General features: G+C 50.8%; 1 protein-coding gene across 4 annotated transcripts; it reads left to right on the top strand.

Annotated features, from left to right (window-relative positions):
* Positions 1-1253: 1253 nt before the first annotated feature.
* TULP2 (TUB like protein 2) lies at positions 1254-17702 on the top strand. Of its 4 annotated transcripts, none has more exons than XM_019014526.3 (11): positions 1254-1382; positions 2171-2297; positions 3224-3361; positions 3565-3729; positions 9100-9221; positions 10473-10784; positions 13160-13272; positions 14662-14776; positions 14856-14954; positions 16483-16687; positions 17543-17702. In XM_019014526.3, the coding sequence occupies exons 1-11, from the start codon at positions 1356-1358 to the stop codon at positions 17656-17658; spliced, it is 1539 nt and encodes a 512-aa protein (XP_018870071.3). In that variant the 5' UTR covers positions 1254-1355; the 3' UTR covers positions 17659-17702. The 4 variants fall into 4 exon arrangements, with proteins under 4 accessions (XP_018870071.3, XP_055226024.2, XP_055226025.2 ...); XM_055370049.2 differs by having other exon boundaries at positions 1257-1382; positions 3613-3729; XM_055370050.2 differs by having other exon boundaries at positions 1257-1382; positions 3613-3729; positions 16483-16654.
* Positions 17703-20318: the final 2616 nt, after the last annotated feature.

Raw genomic sequence — 20318 nt, forward strand, 5'->3', positions numbered from 1 at the left:
GAGTGGAGGGGTCAGAAGGGAGTGGACCAGGTCAGGTCCCAGGGGGAATCCTCCCTCCCTCTGAGCCCTCTTTCTTCTCCTCCCTATTTCGCAGATATCCCGAGATTAGGTCCCCAGCTTCCAAAGAGAGGCTCAGGTATGTTTAGAGATTGGCCAGAGAGGCAAGGTACCGAGGCATCAATGTGAGCAGCCTCTCCAGGCACCTGGTGAGAACAAGTCTCCCGGATCCCAGGCAGGTGGGCGGCGGAGTTCTAGGCCGCTGGGGGCTGGGTGTTTGAAGTGCACAGTCCTGAGTTCTGAGGCCTGGGTGCTGGAGAATTAGATATTTGGGGGAGAGAGAAGCGGACTTGCGGACCCCCGTGGGAAGCTGGAAACAGGCTACTAGATCCCGACAGGAGTGGGTGCTGGGATTCGGGCTGCCTGGGTCCGGAAGCAAATTTAAAGATAAGGATCAGGCTGGGCACTGTGGCTCATGCCTGTAATCCTAGGACTTTGGAAGGCCAAGGCGGGCGGATCACCTGAGGTCAGGAGTCCGACACCAGCCTGGCCAACATAGTGAAAACCAGTATCTACTAAAACACAAAAAAATTAGGCATAATAGCGGACACCTGTAATCCCAGCTACTCGGGAGGCTGAGGCAGAAGAATCGCTTGAACCCAGGAGGTGGAGGTTGCAGTGGCCGAGATGGCGCCACTGCACTGCAGCCTGGGCGACAGAGCGAGGCTCAGCTGTCTCTAAATAAATAAATAAATAAATAAATAAATAAATAAATAGATAAGGCTAAAGATTAGGTGCTGGTGGGCAGGATCCATTGGGATGTTGGTTCTGATCCTGACTCCTCATTCTTGCTTCTGCAGAATGTCTCAGGATAATGACACATTGATGAGAGAGTGAGTAGGGAAACAGATGAGTAGGGGTGGAGGTGGAAAGGGCTGGGGACCCCGTGCACTCGGCTCTGGCTTCATAACCATGTTTGCAGGTTCAGCACCATCGGCCTTGCAGGAAGGGGCTGGGGACCTGGACTCCTGTGTCCTAAACGGACGGGGCTAGGGTGCAGACTTCTGGGTCTGAAAGAGAAGGGATTGGGGGCCCCAGACTCCCGAATCCTGAGACAGGAGGGACCTGGGATCTCTGGGTCCCGGCTTCTGTGGGCCAGTGCCAGGAGAAAGGGCCCTATAACTGGTGGAGCAGGCTCAGGTTCTGCACCTTCTGTGACCTCACAGGTGCCCAGAACCCAAGCTGAGATAGGGGCAGGATGGGGGAAGGAGGGACTCTCTTGGGCAACCGAGGTTCCCTGTGCACTGTCACCATGGGCCTGCATCTCTCTCAGCATCCTGGGGCATGAGCTCGCTGCTATGAGGCTGCAGAAGCTGGAACAGCAGGTATTGTGCCCAGGAATCTCACCACTCCAACTCTTCCGCCTTCTGTGCCTCCCCAGGGGCCTCTCCACCAGGTCTTGCTCTAGGACTCCCGGCCCGTGTTGGCTGTCTCTCATCCTTGAGTTTTCCCACTGAGAAATGAGAAAATAGGAATTTGGGGCCGGGCGGGGCAGCTCACGGCTGTAATCACAGCACTTTGGGATGCTGAGGTGGGCAGATCACTTGAGGTCAGGAGTTCAAGACAAGCCTGGCCAACATGGCGAAACCCCGTCTCTACTAACACACAAAAAATTAGCCGGGTGTGGTGGCAGGCGCCTGTAATCCCAGCTACTCGGGAGGCTGAGGCAGGAGAATCGTTTGAATCCGGGAGGCGGAGGCTGCAGTGAGCGGAGATCGTGGTACTGCACTCCAGCCTGGGCGATAGAGCCAGACTCTGTCTCAAAAAGAAAAAAAAAAAGAAAGAAAGGAAAAAGAAAAGAAAATAGGAATTGGGGGTTCTAAAGAAGCAAACAAACCCTTGTGATGAATTTCTAAGGAAAAAGGCTTCTAGAAGGCAGGACTCCTGGGTCCTGGAGGATGAGAGGACAGGGTGTCAGGACTCTTGGATCTGAGTCCAACGGTGGAATGAGGGAGGAGCAGCTGAAGAACTGAGCGCCTGGACATCTGGGCCCCAGTGGAGGAAGGGGTTCACGAACTCTCGCGCCGATGCGAGCCCTTGCCCCAGGCCCCACCTCACTTCTGTCTTCCCATCTGGTTCCTGTCCCGGACACCCACCTCTCCCATTTCCCCAGCGGCGGCTGTTTGAAAAGAAGCAGCGACAGAAGCGCCAGGAGCTCCTCATGGTTCAGGCCAATCCTGACGCTTCCCCGTGGCTTTGGCGCTCTTGTCTGCGGGAGGAGCACCTTTTAGGTGACAGAGGTGACCAAAGGCCCCTGGGGGCGTTCGCCTGGAGGGGAGGGGCCTGTGGGAGTCTGTGGGCGGGGCCTAGTGGATGACGGGGTGGAGCCTTAGGGTGGGGACTTGGCAGTGGATGGGGGCGGGCCTTGGCCCAGGAGAGCTTTAGAACAGGGCCTGTGGGCGCCCAGGGGAGAGGCTTGTGGGGGCCCCCCGCGGCGGGACCTGTGAGGGAGGGGTTCGGGGCGGGGCTACAGAGCGCAGGGGCGGGGCATGGTACAACTAGCAGGGGAAAGGGGCAAGAGAATGTGATGATTGGGCTTGGCAGAGCTCGGTGGTGGAGCCTGGGAAAGCCGGGACCCCCACCCCAAACCCGGGATTGCGGAGACGGGGTCTAGGGGTCTGGGGCGGGGCGTGGTCTCATTACGAGAGCCTGGCGCGAGATTCTTTATATGCGGCGCCCGCAACAATCCAGCGGCAGGGCTGTGCTTGTTTGAGGCTTAGGATGCAGTTTGGGACCTGGGTCTCAAGGTTTGGGTGGTCCGCGAAACAGGGTGATTTTTTTTTTCTTTTTTGAGACGGAGTTTAGCTCTTGTTGCCAAAGCTGGAGTACAATGGCAGGATCTCGGCTCACCGCAACCTCAGTCCACGGGTTCAAGCGATTCTCCTGCCTCAGCCTCCCAAGTAGCTGGGATTACAGGCATGCGCCACCAAGCCCGGCTAATTTTGTGTTTTTAGTAGAGACGGTGTTTCTCCATGTTGGTCAGGCTGGTCTCGAACTCCCGACCTCAGGTGATCCGCCTGCCTCGGCCTCCCAAAGTGCTGGGATTACAGGCGTGAGCCACGGCGCCCGGCGGGGGTGATATTTGGGAGCCCAGTGACGGGGTGGATTTTGGTTGAGGACCGGAATTTGTAGATCGTTTTCATGGGCTCGCTGCACCTTCTCCCAGGCCTTGGGAACCCTTTCCTCCGGAAGAAAGTGTCAGAGGCACATCTGCCCTCTGGCATCCACAGTGCCCTGGGCACCGTGAGCTGTGGTGGAGACGGCAGGGGCGAGCACGGCCTCCCGATACCGCGGACAGAAGCAGGTATTTGCGAGTCCATCGACCTCCTAGACCCCAGAACTCCGTCCCCACTAAAACCCAGGAGTCTGGTGCCTCAATCCATCTGTCCAAAATACTCAGGAGCTCAGGACCGCACCCAGTCCTTCCTCACACCAAGGAGTTCAGGTCCTGAGCCGCCTCCTCCTGCAGCATCCAGAAATCCAACTCTCCCCTCCTTCCTTACTCAGTGTTCAGGAATCTCGGTCTCCAGTCCCCTTTCTTATCCTGGCTCCCAGACAATTCCGATGCAGAATTTGAGGAAGTCTCCGTGGAGAATGGTTCCGTCTCTCCCCCACCTTTTGAACAGTCTCCGAGAATCCGACGCAAGGGTTGGCAAGCCCGCCAACGACCTGGTAATTTAGGGGACATTGGGGTGAAACCTGGGATCTCCTGGTTCATGCAGCAAATCTTCCCCTTTCTTAGGTAGCAGCTTCACTGAAGTATAATTCACATACCATACAAGTCACCCATTTAAAGTTTACAATTCCATGGTTTCCAGTATACGGTCGCCCCTCGGTATCTGCAGGTGATGTGTTCCAGGAACCCCACAGATACCAAGATCCACAGACGCCAAAGTCCCTTATATAAAATGGTGTAAAATTTGCATATAAACTATGAACATCCCCCCATATACTGTAAGTCATCTCTAGATAACTTATAATACCTAATACAGTATAAATGCAATGTAAATATTTGTTGCTGTTGTTGTTGGGAGGGAGTCTCACTCTGTCGCCTAGGCTGGAGTGCAGTGGCGTGATCTTGGCTCACTGCAACCTCCGCCTCCTAGGTTCAAGCTATTCTCCTGCCTCAGCCTCCCAAGTAGCTGGGACTACAGGTGCGCACCACCACGCCCAGCTAATTTTTGTATTTTTAGTAAAGATGGGGTTTCACCATGCTGGCTGGACTGGTCTTAAACTCCTGACCTCATGATCCACCCACCTCAGCCTCCCAAAGTGCTGGGATTACAGGCATAAACCATCATGCCTGGCCCATAAATAGCTGTTATATTTTATTTAAAAAAATGTTTAAAACTAAAGTGCCTGTAATTCCAGCACTTTGGGAGGCTGAGGCTGGTTGGTCACTTGAGTCCAGGCATTTGAGACCAGCCTGGCCAACGTGACGAAACCATGTCTCTACTAAAAATACAAAAATTAGCCAGGCAAGGGGGTGCAGGCTTGTAATCCCAGATACTCCGGAGGCCAAGGCAAGAGAGTCGCTTGAACCCAGGAGACCGAGGTTGCAGTGAGCCGAGATCATGCCACTGTACTCCAGCCTGGGTGACAAAGCAATATTCTGTCTCAAAGAAAAAAAAAATTGGTTCTGTTATTTATTGTCGTCTTGTTGTTTTTCAATTTCTTTCCTGAATATTTTGGGTCAGCAGTGGGTATGTGGAGCCTGTAGGATACGAGAAGCTAACTATATTTACATAATTCTGCAACCGTCACCACAATCAATTTTAGAACATTTGTATCACCCCAGATAGAGATCCTGCATCATGGCTGGGCACGGTGGCTCACGCCTGTAATTCCAGCACTTTCGGAGGCAAAGGTCGGTGGATCACCTGAGGTCAGGAGTTCAAGACCAGTCTGGCCAACATGGTGAAACCCAGTCTCTACTAAAAATACAAAAATTAGCTGGGCATGGTGGCATGCACCTGTAATCCTAGCTGCTGGGGAGGCTGAGGTGGAAGAATTGCTTGAACCCAGGAGACAGAGGTTGCAGTAAACTGAGATCAGGCCACTGCATTCTAGCCAGGGTGAAAGAGCGAGACTTTGTCTCAAGGAAAAAAAAAAGAAAGAAAGAAATAGTGCATCAATTAGCAGTCACCCCTTTTCCATTTACCCCGGCCCTTGGCAACCACCAACCTCCATTGTCTTCTTAGATTTGGCTATTCTGTACATTTCACACAAATGGAATCATATACATGTGTGGTCTTTTGTATGTGGCTTCTTTCTTCAATTCCTTTTTTTTTTTTTCTTGAGACAGAGTCTTGCTCTGTCTCCCAGGCTGGAATGCAATGGTGCGATCTCGGCTTGCTGCAACCTCTGCCTTCTGGGTTCAAGTGATTCTCCTGCCTCAGCCTCCCGAGTAGCTGGGGTTACAGGCGCGTGCCACCATGCTCGGCTAATTTTTTGTGTTTTTTAATAGAGACAGGGTTTCACCATGCTGGCACAGCTGGTCTCAAACTCCTGAACTTGTGATCTGCCTGCCTCGGCCTCCCAAAGTGCTGGGATTACAGGCGTGAGCTACTGCACCTGGCCTCTTTTGCTTTGAGATGGTGTCACTATGTTGCCTAGGCTGGTCTTGAACTCCTGGGCTCAAGTGATCCTCTCACCTTGGCTTCCCAAAGTGCTGGGATTACGGGTGTGAACCACCATGTGTCTTCATTCACCTCATTCACCTAACAATTTTTTTTTTTTTTTTTTTTTGAGACGGAGTCTCACTCTGTCACCTAGGCTGTGTAGGGAAAAGAAAGAGAGATCAGATCGTTACTTTGTCTATGTAGAAAAAGGAAGACATAAGAAACTCCACTTTGATCTGTACTAAGAAAAACTGTTCTGCTGGCCAGGCGCGGTGGCTCACGCCTGTAATCCCAGCACTTTGGGAGGCCAAGGCGGGCGGATCACGAGGTCAGGAGATCGAGACCACAGTGAAACCCCATGTTTACTGAAAATACAAAAAATTAGCCGGTTGCAGTGGTGGGCGCCTGTAGTCCCAGCTATTCAGGAGGCTGAGGCAGTAAAACGGCGTGAACCCGGGAGGCAGAGCTTGCAGTGAGCTGAGATCGCGCCACTGCACTCCAGCCTGGGCGACAGAGCAAGACTCCATCCCAAAAAAAAAAAAAAAAGAAAAACTGTTCTGCTTTGAGATGCTGTTAATCTGTAACTCTTGTCCCAACCCTGTGCTCACAAAAACACGTGTTGTATTGACTCAAGGTTTAAGGGATTTAGGGCTGGGCAGGATGTGCTTTGGTAAAAATGGTTTTGCAGGCAGTGTGCTTTGTGAAAGTCATTGCCATTCTCCATTCTCTATTAACCAGAAACATAATACACTGTGGAAGGCTGCAGGGACCCCTGCCCAAGGAAGCCTGGGTATTGTCCAGGATTTCCCCGACTGAGACAGCCTGAGATGTGGCCTCGTGGGAAGGGAAAGACCTGACCGTCCCCCAGCCCGACACCCGTAAAGGGTCTGTGCTGAGGAGGATTAGCAAGAGAGAAAGGCCTCTATGCGGTTAAGATAAGAAGGAGGCATCTGTCTCCTGCACAGCTCTGGAAATGGAATGACTCAGCGTAAAACCGACCATACATTCTATTCTGAGATAGGAGAAGACCACCTTATGGCTGGAGGCGAGACATCATGGCAGCAATACTGCTCTTTACTGCACTGGGATGTCTATGTAAAGTTAAACATAAATCCAGCCTATGTGCACATCCAGGCACAGCACCTTTCCTTAAACTTATTTATGACACAGAGTCTTTTGTTCACATATTTTCCTGCTGACCCTCTCCCCACCATCACCCTATAGTCACACCAAATTCCCCTCACCAAGATAGTAAAGATAGTGACCAATAAATACTGAGGGAACTCAGAGACCAGCGCTGGTGCAGGTCCTCACTTGCTGAGCACCGGTCCCCTGGGTCCACTTTTCTTCCTCTATACTTTGTCTCTGTGTCTTCTTTCTTCTCTCAGCCTCTCGTCTCCACCTTGTGAGAAATACCCACGGGTGTGGAGGGGCAGGCCTCCTTCAGGCTGGAGTGCAGTGGCACGATCTCGGCTCACTGCAACCTCTGCCTGCTGGGTTTAAGCGATCCTCCTGCCTCAGCCTCCTGAGTAGCTGGAACTACAGGTGCGCGCTGCCATGCCCTGCTAATTTTTGTATTTTTAGTAGAGACCGGTTTCACTATGTTGGCCAGGCTGATTTTGAACTACTGACCTCGTGATCCGCCCACCTCCGCCTCCCAAAGTGCTGGGATTACAGGCATGAGCCACCGCCCCCGGCCCACCTAACAAATTTTTTTTTTTTTTTTTGAGACGGAGTCTCACCCTGTTGCCCAGGCTGGAGTGCAGTGGCACAATCTCGGCTCACTGCAAGCTCCACCTCCCAGGTTCACACCATTCTCCTGCCTCAGCCTCCCAAGTAGCTGGGACTACAGGCGCCGGCCACCACACCCGGCTAATTTTTTTTTTTTTGTATTTTTAGTAGAGACGGGGTTTCACCGTGTTTGCCAGGATGGTCTCGATCTCCTGACCTCGTGATCCGCCCGCCTCGGCCTCCCAAAGTGCTGGGATTACAGGAGTGAGCCACCGTGCCCGGCCATAAAATTTTAAGGTTCATCCGTGTGGTAGTATTATCAGTACCTCATTCCTTTTTATTCGCTTATAATATTCCATTGTGGTGACATTTCCTTTTATTTTCATGAGATGGCCAATGATTTCAATGACAGAATTATTATCACCCAAAACTCCATCCCCCCATCTTCAGTCTCTGTGATGCTTTGTCTGAGATAAGGAAAAGGAAAGACCCTAACCCCTCCCTGTCCTTAGATCCAGGGTAATCAGAAACTCTGGCCCTTATAGACTTCCGTGCACCTGGAGAAGGAGGAGGTTGTTGCAAGTGAGGGCGCTGAGTCATGAGTAGGGACTGAGAACCCAGGAGTTCTGGCCTTCTCTGGCTAGCACTGATGATGGTGTCCCACACTCCTGGGATCCAGCTCCCCTGAGCTTAGTCCAGGCTTCTTTCATCCTTTAGGTGAAGGGGTGGGTTGCCCCTCCACACCTGTGGGTGTTTCTCGTTAGGTGGAACGAGAGACTTGGAAAAGAAAAAGACACAGAGACAAAGTATAGAGAAAGAAATAAGGGGACCCAGGGAACCAGCGTTCAGCATATGGAGGATCCCGCCAGCCTCTGAGTTCCCTTAGTATTTATTGATCATTTGTGGGTGTTTCTCCGAGAGGGGGATGTGTCAGGGCCACAAGACAATAGTGGGGAGAGGGTCAGCAGACAAACACGTGAACAAAGGTCTTTGCATCATAGACAAGGTAAAGGATTAAGTGCTGTGCTTTTAGATGTGCATACACATAAACATCTCAATGCTTTACAAAGCAGTATTGCTGCCCGCATGTCCCACCTCCAGCCCGAGGGCGGTTTTTCCCTATCTCAGTAGATGGAATGTACAATCGGGTTTTATACCGAGACATTCCATTGCCCAGGGACGGGCAGGAGACAGATGCCTTCCTCTTGTCTCAACTGCAAGAGGCATGCCTTCCTCTTATACTAATCCTCCTCAGCACAGACCCTTTACGGGTGTCAGGCTGGGGGATGGTCAGGTCTTTCCCTTCCCACGAGGCCATATTTCAGACTATCACATGGGGAGAAACCTTGGACAATACCTGGCTTTCCAGGGCAGAGGTCTCTGTGCCCTTCCGCAGTGTTTGTGTCCCTGGGTACTTGAGATTAGGGAGTGGTGATGACTCTTAAGGAGCATGCTGCCTTCAAGCATCTGTTTAACAAAGCACATCTTGCACCGCCCTTAATCCATTCAACCCTGAGTGGACACAGCACATGTTTCAGAGAGCACGGGGTTGGGGGTAAGGTTATAGATTAACAGCATCCCAAGGCAGAAGAATTTGTCTTAGTACAGAACAAAATGGAGTCTCCTATGTCTACTTCTTTCTACACAGACACAGTAACAATCTGATCTCTCTTGCTTTTCCCCACATTAGAGACCCGTGCAGAGGGTGAGAGTGACTCCCAGGATATCGGAGATGCACACAAGTCACCCAATATGGGACCAAACCCTGGAATGGATGGTGACTGTGTATATGAAAACTTGGCCTTCCAAAAGGTAGGAAAATGCACAATCACTCAGGATATTGGAAGAGGGCTAGCCTCGGACCTCTGGTGAGGGTGGGGCTAAAATTCTGCCGCCCAATCAGAAGCTCTTTTTCCTGGTGGTGATTAAGCTAGCAGAGACTTGTGTGTGTGCATGCATGCGTGCGTGCGTGCGTGTGTGTGTGTGTACCATTCATCAAATCAGAGGATTTGACTTGACATGGACATGGCCATTAAAATACAGCTTATGGCATGGTGGCTCACGCCTGTAATCCCAGCACTTTGGGAGGCTGAGGTGGGCAGATCACTGTCACTTGAGGTCAGGAGTTCGTGACCAGCCTGGCCAACGTGGTGAAACCCTGTCTCTAGTAAAATACAAAAATTAGCCGGGTGTGGTGGCGCACGCCAGTAATCCCAACTACTCAGGAGGCTGAGGCAGGAGAATCACTTGAACCTGGGAGGCGGAGGTTGCAGTGAGCTGAGATTGCACTCCAGCCCGGGAGACAGAGTGAGACTGTACAAAAAAAAAAAAAAAAAAAAATAGGTGCAGCCATGGAAAGACAGCGAGCTTCAGAAAAGGCAGAACACTGATCGAAAAGGGCCAGTTGCCGGCCAGGAACGGTGACTCACGCCTGTAATCCCAGCACTTTGGAAGGCCGAGGCAGGCAGATCACCCGAGGTCAGGAGTTCCAGACCAGCTTGGCCAACTTGGTGAAGCCCCGTCTCTACTAAAAATACAAAAATTAGCTGGGCGTGGTGGCGCAAGCCTGTAATCCTAGCTACTTGGGAGGCTGAGGCAGGAGAATTGCTTGAACCTGGGAGGCAGAGGCTGCAGTGAACCGAGATCGAGTCACTGCACTCCAGCCTGGGCAACAGAGCGAAACTCAAAAAATAAAAGAAAAGGGCCAACTGGCACTCACTTTGGTGTTGGTGAAAGTGCAGTAGATGGTTTCTCTTGAGGGTAGATCTGGGCTGTATTATGTTATCTAGATCAAACTAACAGCCATTTTAACGGAATGGGCCTTGCTTTCAAAAAGCAATCTTCCAATCAGCAGGTGGAATGCGTGTGGCTGCCGAGGAAAGCGAATAGACTGGCCAGACAACAGAGGAGGGCGTGACTGGGTGGACTGAATGAGATTTTTGACCAATAAGCAGAAAATGTGGATGGGCAAGGGCGGGACCCTAGGGCTGGGATGGCCAATCAGTAGTGAGCAAGGCTGGGCGGGTGTTTGTCCCTCGACTTTAAATTTGGTGCCTGGGCTAGGAAGAAGACTTGGAAAAGAAGAGAGAGGCCTCTGAGTCTACAGGGACGAACTCCTCAGCAGCAACCAACGAAGAGTTGTCCAAGGCCCTGAAAGGCGAGGGTGGCACGGACAGCGACCGTATGAGGCACGAAGCCTCCTTGGCAATCCGCTCCCCCTGCCGAGGGCTGGAGGAGGACATGGAAGCCTACGTGCTGCAGCCAGCGCTCCCGGGCACCATGATGCAGTGCTACCTCACCCGTGACAAGCACGGCGTGGATAAGGCCTTGTTCCCCCTCTACTACCTCTACCTGGAGACCTCTGACAGCCTGCAGGTGCAGTAAGCCAGCCCAACAGCCTTGGGAGTAAGCCCCCACCTCCCAGGCAAAATCCCACTCCTTTCTGAGCTAGGTCAAGACCAGCCTGGTGCTGGGCACAGTGGCTCACGCCTGTAATCCCAGCACTTTGGGAGGCTGAAGCGGGTGGATCACCTGAGGTCCGGAGTTCAAGACCAGCCTGACCAATATGGTGAAACCCCGTCTCCACTAAAAATACAAAAATTAGCCGGGAGTGGTAGCAGGCGCCTGTAGTCCCAGCTACTCAGGAGGCTGAGACAAGAGAATCGCTTGAACCTGGGAGGCGGAGGTTGCAGTGAGCCGAGATCGCATCACTGCACTCCAGCCTAGGCGACAGAGCAAGACTCCATCTCAAAAAACAAAACCAACCAACAAACACAAAAAAGACCAGCCTGAACAACATGGCAAAACCCCGTCTTTACAAAAAATACAAAATTGGTCAGGGGTGGTGGTATGTGCCTGTAGTCCAAGCTACTCGGGAGGCTGAGGTGAGAGGATTGCTTGAGCCTGGGAGTTCAAGGCTGCAGTGAGATGTGATCATGCTACTGCCCTCCAGCCTGGGTGACAGAGTTAGACTCTGCATAAAAAAAGAAAAAAAAAAAAAAAGGGCTGGGCGCGGTGGCTCACACTTGTAATCCTAGCACTTTGGGAGGCCGAGGCGTGCAGATCACAAGGTCAGGAGTTCGAGACCAGCCTGGCCAACAAGGCGAAACATCGTCTCTACTAAAAAATACAAAAATTAGCCAGGCGTGGTTGTGGGCGCCTGTAATCCCAGCTACCCAGGAGGCTGAGGCAGGAGAATGCTTGAAACTCGAAGGCGGAGGTTGCAATGAGCTGAGATCTCACACCACTGCACTCCAGCCTGGGCGAAAGAGCGAAACTCCATCTCAAAAAAAAAAAAAAAAGGCCAGGCACGGTGGTTCACGCTTGTAATCTCAGCATTTTGGAGGCCAAGGCAGGTGGATCGTTTGAGCTAACAAGCTCCAGATCAGCTTGGGCAGCAAGGTGGAACCCTGTCTCTACAAAAAAAAAAAAAAAAAATTAGCCAGGCCTGGTGGTGCCCACCTGTAGTCCCAGCTACTTGGGAGGCTGAGGCTGAGGGAAAATGGCTTGAGTCCAGGAGGTGGAGATCTTGTGTCAAAAAAAAAAAAAAAAGTCTGGACCCTCCCTCACTGAGCCTTCCTTGCTATAAGCTATCAGGCCTCACTTAATCCTGAGATAAATCCTGCCCCCAGCAACCAGGCCCCTCCCCTCACAAATTTGTCTTTCCAGATCCAAGCCCCACTTCTCTCAATCTAGCCTTTCTGGCCTTTACCCTGCAAGTATGGTCTCCTCTCCTCAGGGTATCCTCTCTCCCCCTAGAAAGAGGTTTTTTGCCCTATTCAGAGCCAAACCCATTTTTCTTGGTGAAACACCTACCAAAGTCCTGCTGCAATATTGCAAGCGAGGGTGCTCCCCATTCTCCAAAGCCAGACCCTTCCTGGGCTAAGCTTCAACTCTGGACCCATAGGCAGAAGGAATGAGGAGGAGATATTAAGACAGGAAGCTTCCATTCAGAACCCAGCTGATGGCTTCCCTCAGTGAGAACCACATTTCCCAGTAAGTCTTTTTTTTTTTGAGACGGAGTCTTGCTCTGTTGCCCAGTGCAGTGGCACGATCTCGGCTCACTGCAAGCTCCGCCTCCCAGGTTCACGCTATTCTCCTGCCTCAGCCTTCTGAGTAGCTGGGACTACAGGCGCCCGCCACCACACCCGGCTAATTTTTTGTATTTTTAGTAGAGATGGGGTTTCACCGTGTTAGCCAGGATGGTCTCGATCTCCTGACCTCGTGATCTGCCCGCCTCGGCCTCCCAAAGTGCTGGGATTACAGGCATGAGCCACCGTGCCCGGCCTCCCAGTAAGTCTTGAGAAGCTTGTTGTGCCATCACTGGCTCCTCTATCATGGGACATGACGTTTCCTTGTCTTTGGACCCCTGGCTCTAACCAGCCACCAGAAGTCCATTTTTTTTTCATTATTTTTTATTTTTGTTTTGAGATGGAGTCTCACTCTATTGCCCAGGCTGGAGTGCAGTGGTGCGATCTCAGCTCACTGCAACCTCTGCCCCCTGGGTTCAAGCAATTCTCCTGCCTTAGCCTCCCTACTAGCTGGGACTACAGGCACGCACTACTATGCCTGGCTAATTTTTTTATTTTTAGTAGAGACGGGGTTTCACCATGTTGGCCAGGCTGGTCTCGAACTCCTGTCCTCAAGTGATCTGCCAGCCGCAGCCTCCCAAAGTGCAGGGATTACAGGCATGAGCCACCACACCCAGCATCCAGAAGTCCATTCTAATGGACTGTTCCTCTCATCCATAGCGCTTCCTCCTGGCTGGGCGAAAGAGAAGAAGGAGCAAAACTTCTAATTACCTCATCTCCCTGGATCCTACACACCTATCTCGGGACGGGGACAATTTCGTGGGCAAAGTCAGGTGGGTAGAGCTCTGACATGTGGTGAGGAGCAGGTAGCAGGGAGCTTGGGGACAGGGGGACTCCATTTCCCAGCAGGCCACAGAGCATACCTTCCACCTGCTCAGGGACCAGAAGAACTGAAGGGTTTGGAATGTAGGCTGGCATTTAAGGCATTTGACTCCTTGAGAGGCAAGGGACTGGGATTCCTGACTTTCTGTGGGAAAAGAGGCCTGGAATGTGTGAATTATTGCATCCAAAAAGGAAGAGGGAGTGGCGAGGTGGCTCACGCCTATAATCTCAGCACTTTGGGAGGCAGAGGCGGGAGGATCACTTGAGGTCAGGAGCTTGAGACCAGCCTGGCCAACATGGTGAAACCCTGTCTCTACCAAAAATACAAAAATTAGCCAGGCATAGCGGCGTGCACCTGTAATCCCAGCTACTTGGGAGGCTGATGCAGGAGAATCACTTGAACCCACGAGGCAGAGGTCTTGGTAAGCTGAGATTGAGCCACACTGCACTCCAGCTTGGGCAACAGGAAAAAAAAAAAGAGGGTTCCTAAAGGGCCCTTTAGATAAAATAGGGAGGCTACATAAAGTACATGGCTCACCCAAGAAATGAGGGGGCCTGGGACCATGGATGCTGGAAACATGGTTGTTTCATTTATTTAATTATTATTATTATTATTGAGACAGAGTTTCACTTTTGTTGCCCAGGCTGGAGTGCGATGGCGTAATCTCGGCTCACTACAACCTCCGCCTCCCGGGTTCAAGCAATTCTCCTGCCTCAGCCTCCTGAGTAGCTGGGATTACAGGCACGCACCACCACGCCTGGCTAATTTTGTATTTTTAGTAGAGACGGGGTTTCTCCATGTCTGTCAGGCTGGTCTTGAACTCCCAACCACAGATGATCCACCCGCCTTGGCCTCCCAAAGTGCTGGGATTACATGTGTGAGCCACCGTACCCGGCCTCATTTATTTAATTATTTATTTTTATTTATTTGTATATTTATTTAGAGACAGGGTTTCATTCTGTCACCCAGGCTGGAGTGCAGTGGCAAGATCATGGCTCATTGCAGGCTTGACCTCTGGGGCTCAGGTGATCCTCCCACCTCAGCCTCTTGAGAGCTGGGACCATAGACACAAACTGCCACGCCCGACTTGTTTTTCTATTTTTTGTAGAGAAGGAGTTTTGCCATTTTGCCCAGGCTCAAGCTATCCTCCTGCCTCTGCCTCCTGGAGTGCTGGGATTACAGGTGTGAGCCCCTGTGCCCAGCCAGGAACATGATTCTTAGACATTCGGACATAGTCTTAGACATAGGGGATTGATGGGAAGAGTCGATGTGATGAGTGACACTTACTCAAAGAGTAACACTTCGTATTTTTATTCTATCCATTCCCTTCCTGGAGCAGATCCAATGTCTTCAGCACCAAGTTCACCATCTTTGACAATGGGGTGAATCCTGACCGGGAGCATTTAATCAGGAATACTGCCCGGATCAGACGGGAGCTGGGGGCTGTGTGTTATGTGAGTGTCCTGGGGATGAGAGAATGGGGTAGGATAGTCGGAAGAAGGAACCAGGCCAACTGGAATGTAATACCCCCAGGAGCCCAACGTCTTAGGATACCTGGGGCCTCGGAAAATGACTGTGATTCTCCCAAGAACCAACAGCCAGAACCAGCGAATCAATGTCCAGCCACTAAATGTGAGTCTCTGACATCAGGAATCTCTGGGTCAATGGAGAAGGGGCTGGGGCCGGTCCTCCTAGATCCCAGAGGAGGAAGAAGAAGAGGAGGAAGAGGAGGCCAGTGGGTTGCAGGTGTCACATGAAGCCTGAAGGACTTTGTTAGACTTCCATGTCTCAGGGAGTAAAAGACTAGAGACTCAAAACATTTGCATCTGGAGAAAAAAGGGTTGGTGGTAGGTTAACAAACTTACCAAAAAGGGGTCTGATCCAGACTCCAAGAGAGGGTTCTTGGATCTCAGGCAAGAAAGAATTTGGGGCCAGTCCGTAGAGTCAAGTGAAAGCAAGTTTATTAGAGAAGAAATAAAAGAATGGCTACTCCATAGGCAAAGCAGCCTTGAGGCCAGCTGGTTAGCTATTTTTATGGTTATTTCTTGATTATATGCTAAATGAGGTGGATTATTCATTAATTTTCTGGGAAAGGGGTGGGCAATTCCCAGAACTGAGGGTTCCTGCCTCTTTTAGACTCTCTCTTTCTTTCTTTTTTTTTTTTTTTGAGACAGAGTCTCGCTCTGTCACCCAGGCTGGAGTGCAGTGGCGCGATCTCGGCTCACTGCAAGCTCGGCCTCCCCGGCTCACGCCATTCTCTTGCCTCAGCCTCCTGAGTAGCTGGGACTACAGGCGCCCACTACCATGCCTGTCTAAGTTTTTATATTTTTAGTAGAGCCGGGGTTTCACTGTGTTAGTCAGGATGGTCTCGATCTCCTGACCTCGTGATTCACCCGCCTCGGCCTCCCAAAGTGTTGGGATTACAGGCGTGAGCCACCGTGCCCGGCAGTAACCTCTCTTACAAGCAAAATTTATTTAAAGACCTGTGCTAACATTCTTAAATATCTGTTAGCCGTAATAAAGAAATCAGTGTACTTATGTTTTTAGCTCCCACAATTTACAGTAAATATTTGCCCTGGCATGCTTATACCGGTCCAAGCAAGCATTAGGTCATAGCCTGTTCCTCTTCCTTATTTGAAGGTGTTTTTACCTTTCTCAACATTCCACAAGTTACTTCCTCCTTACTTTGTATTCTTCTGCTTTTTCCTCTTTTAAAAAGTTCTAAGTTGCTAGCCAATTGGGACAAATACAGAACGTGAGGTCCCATTCCAGCCAGTGGAAACCCGACACGGCAGTAGGGTGGATGCGTCAGGTTATAAATGACCCTGTCTCCTTTGTTCAGTGTACTCTCATGGCAAAACTCCTGGTGAGTGTACCCTTTCTGCAGAAAGTAAAAAAATTGCCTTGCTGAGGAAATTAAATTTATGTGCAAGTGCTATTTCTTTACGGCACCGGGGAACAAGCATTTCTAACATTGTGATGCCAGTCCTGTCAAACTCCTGTCTCATCCTGTGTCTAAGAATGCCTAACCTCCTGGGAACGCAGCCCAGCAGGTCTCATCCTCATTTTACCCAGCCCCTGTTCAGGATGGAGTCGCCCCTGTTCCAGATGGAGTTTCGAAAGCCTCTGAGAAAACCACAGCCCCTTCTTTACCTTCTAGGAACAGGAGTCGCTACTGAGTCGTTACCAACGTGGGGACAAACAAGGGTTGCTTTTGTTGCACAACAAAACCCCGTCGTGGGACAAGGAGAACGGTGTCTACACGCTCAATTTCCATGGTCGAGTCACTCGGGCTTCGGTGAAGAACTTCCAAATCGTGGATCCCAAACACCGTGAGCTCCTGGAAACCAGTTTAGCCGGGCCAGGTGGGGTGGGGGTTAGGGTGTGAATGGAAGGGAACTACATCTCCCATCATCACTCGAGCGTTTTTCTAGGCAGGGCAGACGCCACCCTATTGCAAAGCCTATTGGGAATTGTAGTTTACGCACCCTCAGGGTTTCTGGCTTAGTAAGGGCACCGCTCAGCCTCTTAAAAGTCTCCATTCTCGGCCTGGTGCGGTAGCTCATGCCTGTAATCCTAGCACTTTGGGAGACCGAGGCGGGTGGATCATGTGAGGTCAGGAGTTCAAGAACAGCCTGGCCAACATGGTGAAACCCTGTCTCTACTAAAAATACAAAAATTAGGCCGGGCACTGTGGCTCACACCTGTAATCCCAGCACTTTGGGAGGCCGAGGCGGGCGGATACGAGGTCAGGAGATCGAGACCATCCTGACTAACACAGTGAAACCCCGTCTCTACTAAAAATACAAAAAAAATTAGCTGGGTGTAGTGGTGGTCACCTGTAGTCCCAGCTAATCAGGAGGCTGAGGCAGGAGAATGGTGTGAACCCGGGAGGCGGAGCTTGCAGTGAGCCGAGATCGCGCCACTGCTGTCCAGCCTGGGCAACAGAGCGAGACTCCATCTCAAAAAAAAAAAAAATTAGCTGGACGTGGTGGCACATGCCTGTAATCCCAGCTACTTGGGAGGCTGAGGCAGAGGAACTGCTTGAACCTGGGAGGCGGAGGTTGCAGTGAGCCAAGATCAGGCCACTGCACTCCAGCCTGGGCGACAGAGCAAGACTCTGTCTCAAAAAAAAAAAAAAAAAAAAAAAATCGTCTCAGTTCTCGAAGCTGGGAGATGAGAGAGTCAGGCTAAGGCTTTGTTCCTGATTCACTTCTCAGAAGAACATCTGGTGCTCCAGTTCGGCCGAGTGGGCCCAGACACATTCACCATGGACTTCTGCTTTCCATTTAGCCCGCTCCAGGCCTTCAGCATCTGCTTGTCCAGTTTCAATTAGAAGCTGGCTGTTGAATAACTCAATAAAATACCATACCCTTGTCAGCTTCTGTGCCTCCTCATTTGGAGGAAGGGCCCCGACATGCCTTCTTTTGCACCACCTTAATAACCAACACTGACCGGGCAAGGTGGCTCACGCCTGTAATCCCCACACTTTGGCAGGCTGAAGCCGGTGCATCACCTGAAGTCAGGAGTTCGAGACCAGCCTGGCCAACATGTGAAACCCCGTCTCTACTAAAAGTACAAAAATTAGCTGGGCGTGGTGGCAGGTACCTGTAATCCCAGCTATTCAGGAGACTGAGGCAGAAGAAACACTTGAATCTGGGAGGCGGAGGCTGCAGTGAGCTGAGATAGCTCCACTTCACTCTAGCTAGACTCTGTCTCAAAAAAAAAAAAAAAAAAAAAAAATGCCGGGCGCGGTGGCTCACACCTGGAATCCCAACACTTTAGGAGGTCGAGGCGGAAGGATCACTTGAGGTCAGGAGTTCGAGACCAGCCTCGCCAATATAGCAAAACCCGTCTCTACTAAAAATACAAAAATTAGCTGGGCATGGTGGCGCATGCCTGTAATCCCAGCTACGCCGGTGGCCGAGGCACGAGAATTGCTTGAATCTGGGAAGCGGAGGTTGCAGTGAGCCGATCGTGCCACTGCACTCCAGCCTGGGCAACAGAATGCAACTCTATCCCAAAAAAAAAAAAAAAAGGAATTTTCACACTACATCTGAAGAATCAGGAGGAACTAGCTGAGCAAGAGTCCTCAGGGTTGGGATCCTCAGGCAGCAGGTAGCACTCATACAAAGGTTTTTAATTAGGTGGAATTAGGCTTGGTTGCCTTGGGGAAATGAAGGGATTATATGGCAGGAGTGGGGGTCTCAAACTCCTGACCTCGAGTTCGAGACCAGCCTGACCAACATGGTGAAACCCCGTCTCTACTAAAAATACAAAAATTAGCCCTGTGTGGTGGCGGGCCCCTAGAATCCCAACTATTCAGGAGACTGGGGCAGGAGAATCACTTGAACTCGGGAGGCGGAGGTTGCAGGGAGCCAAGATCCTGCCATTGCACTCCAGCCTGGGCGACAGAGCAAGACTCTGCCTCAAAATAAACAAACAAAACAAAACAAACAAACAAACAAAAACCTGACCTCAAGTGATCCATCTACCTCGGCCACCCAAAGTGCTAGGATTTCTAGTTTAACTAAGCTGCTTTTGTAAAGCTAATGAAAGGCCATTAGGTTAGGAGGATGAGAGAAGCCTGCATTCTGTGAAGGTCTAGAGGTAGATTAATACAAAAATTAGCCCTACGTGGTAGCGCACGCCTGTAATCCCAGGTACTAGGGAGGCCGAGGCAGGAGAATTGCTTGAACCCAGGGGGTTGCAGTGAGCCGAGATCACGCCACTGCACTCCAGCCTGGGTGACACAGAGAGACTCGGTCTCAAAAAAAAAAAAAAAATTAAAAATTAGAGGTAGAAGTGGGCATAGTGGCTCACGCCCATAATCCCAGCATTTTGGGAGACTGAGGCGGGCAGATCATGAGGTCAGGAGTCTCAAACTCCTGACCACCAACATGGTGAAACTCCTTCTCTACTAAAAATACAAAACTTAGCTGGGCGTGATGGCTCACGCCTGTAATCCCAGCTGCTCAGGAGGCTGAGGCAGGAGAATCGCTTGAACCCAGGAGGCGGAGGTTGCTGGTGTGCTGAGATCGTGCCATTGCACTCCAGCCTGTGTAACAAGAGTGAAACTCCATCGAAAAAAAAAAAAAATTAGCTGGAAGTGGTGGCGCACACCTGTAGTCCCAGCTTCTTGGGAGGCTGAGCCAGGAGAATTGTTTTAACCTGGGAGGTGGAGGTTGCAGTGAGCCGAGAGCCCACCACTGCACCCCAGCCTGGGCAACAGAGTGAGACTCCGTATCAGAAAAAAAAAAAAAAAAAAGAATAACAGTATATAGAATAATTACCCTATTATAGCATTTATTTCATGAGCATTGTTTTAACTCCTTTGGGGCCTTACAATCCCATAAGATATGTACAATTGTTAGTCAGCTTACAGATAAGGAAACTAGGCCTATGGACACAGGGCTTATAAATGTAAAATCAGGCTGCGACAGCAATCATACAGGGTAGTTGCAGGAGATTAGAAAATTCCAGGCAGCAGTTTTCACAAGACCAGACGAGCAACAGGAAACTTGAAATAGCTACAGAAGCTATGGGCTGATAAGATCCTGAAAAACCAGGGCGTGGGCCAAGTAGGCTAAGTCCGACTAGACCCAATATGGCACTGGGTCTGACCTCGGTTTCACGTAGGACCTCATTATATGTTCATTAACACAGTCACACACCCACCAGCATTATGACGGTCCCAGGAACACCCATATTTGGTGTAAAGATGGGTGGCACCACAGTTCTGAGAAATCTCCATCTTTTTCCAGGAATGCTCATGAGTATTTTACCCCTTGGTTAAAAAAATCCAAAAAGGGCCAGCGTGGTGGCTCACATCTGTAATCCCAGCACTTTGAGAGGCTGAGGCAGGTGGATCACAAGGTCAGGAGTTTGAGACCAGCCTGGCCAACACAGTGAAACCCTGTCTTTACTAAAAATACAAAAATTAGCCAGGCGTGGTGGCGCACACCTCTAATCCCAGCTACTCGGGAGGCTGAAGCA

Source organism: Gorilla gorilla, chromosome 20, assembly GCF_029281585.2.
Source record: "Gorilla gorilla gorilla isolate KB3781 chromosome 20, NHGRI_mGorGor1-v2.1_pri, whole genome shotgun sequence".
Classification (NCBI taxonomy): domain Eukaryota; kingdom Metazoa; phylum Chordata; class Mammalia; order Primates; family Hominidae; genus Gorilla; species Gorilla gorilla.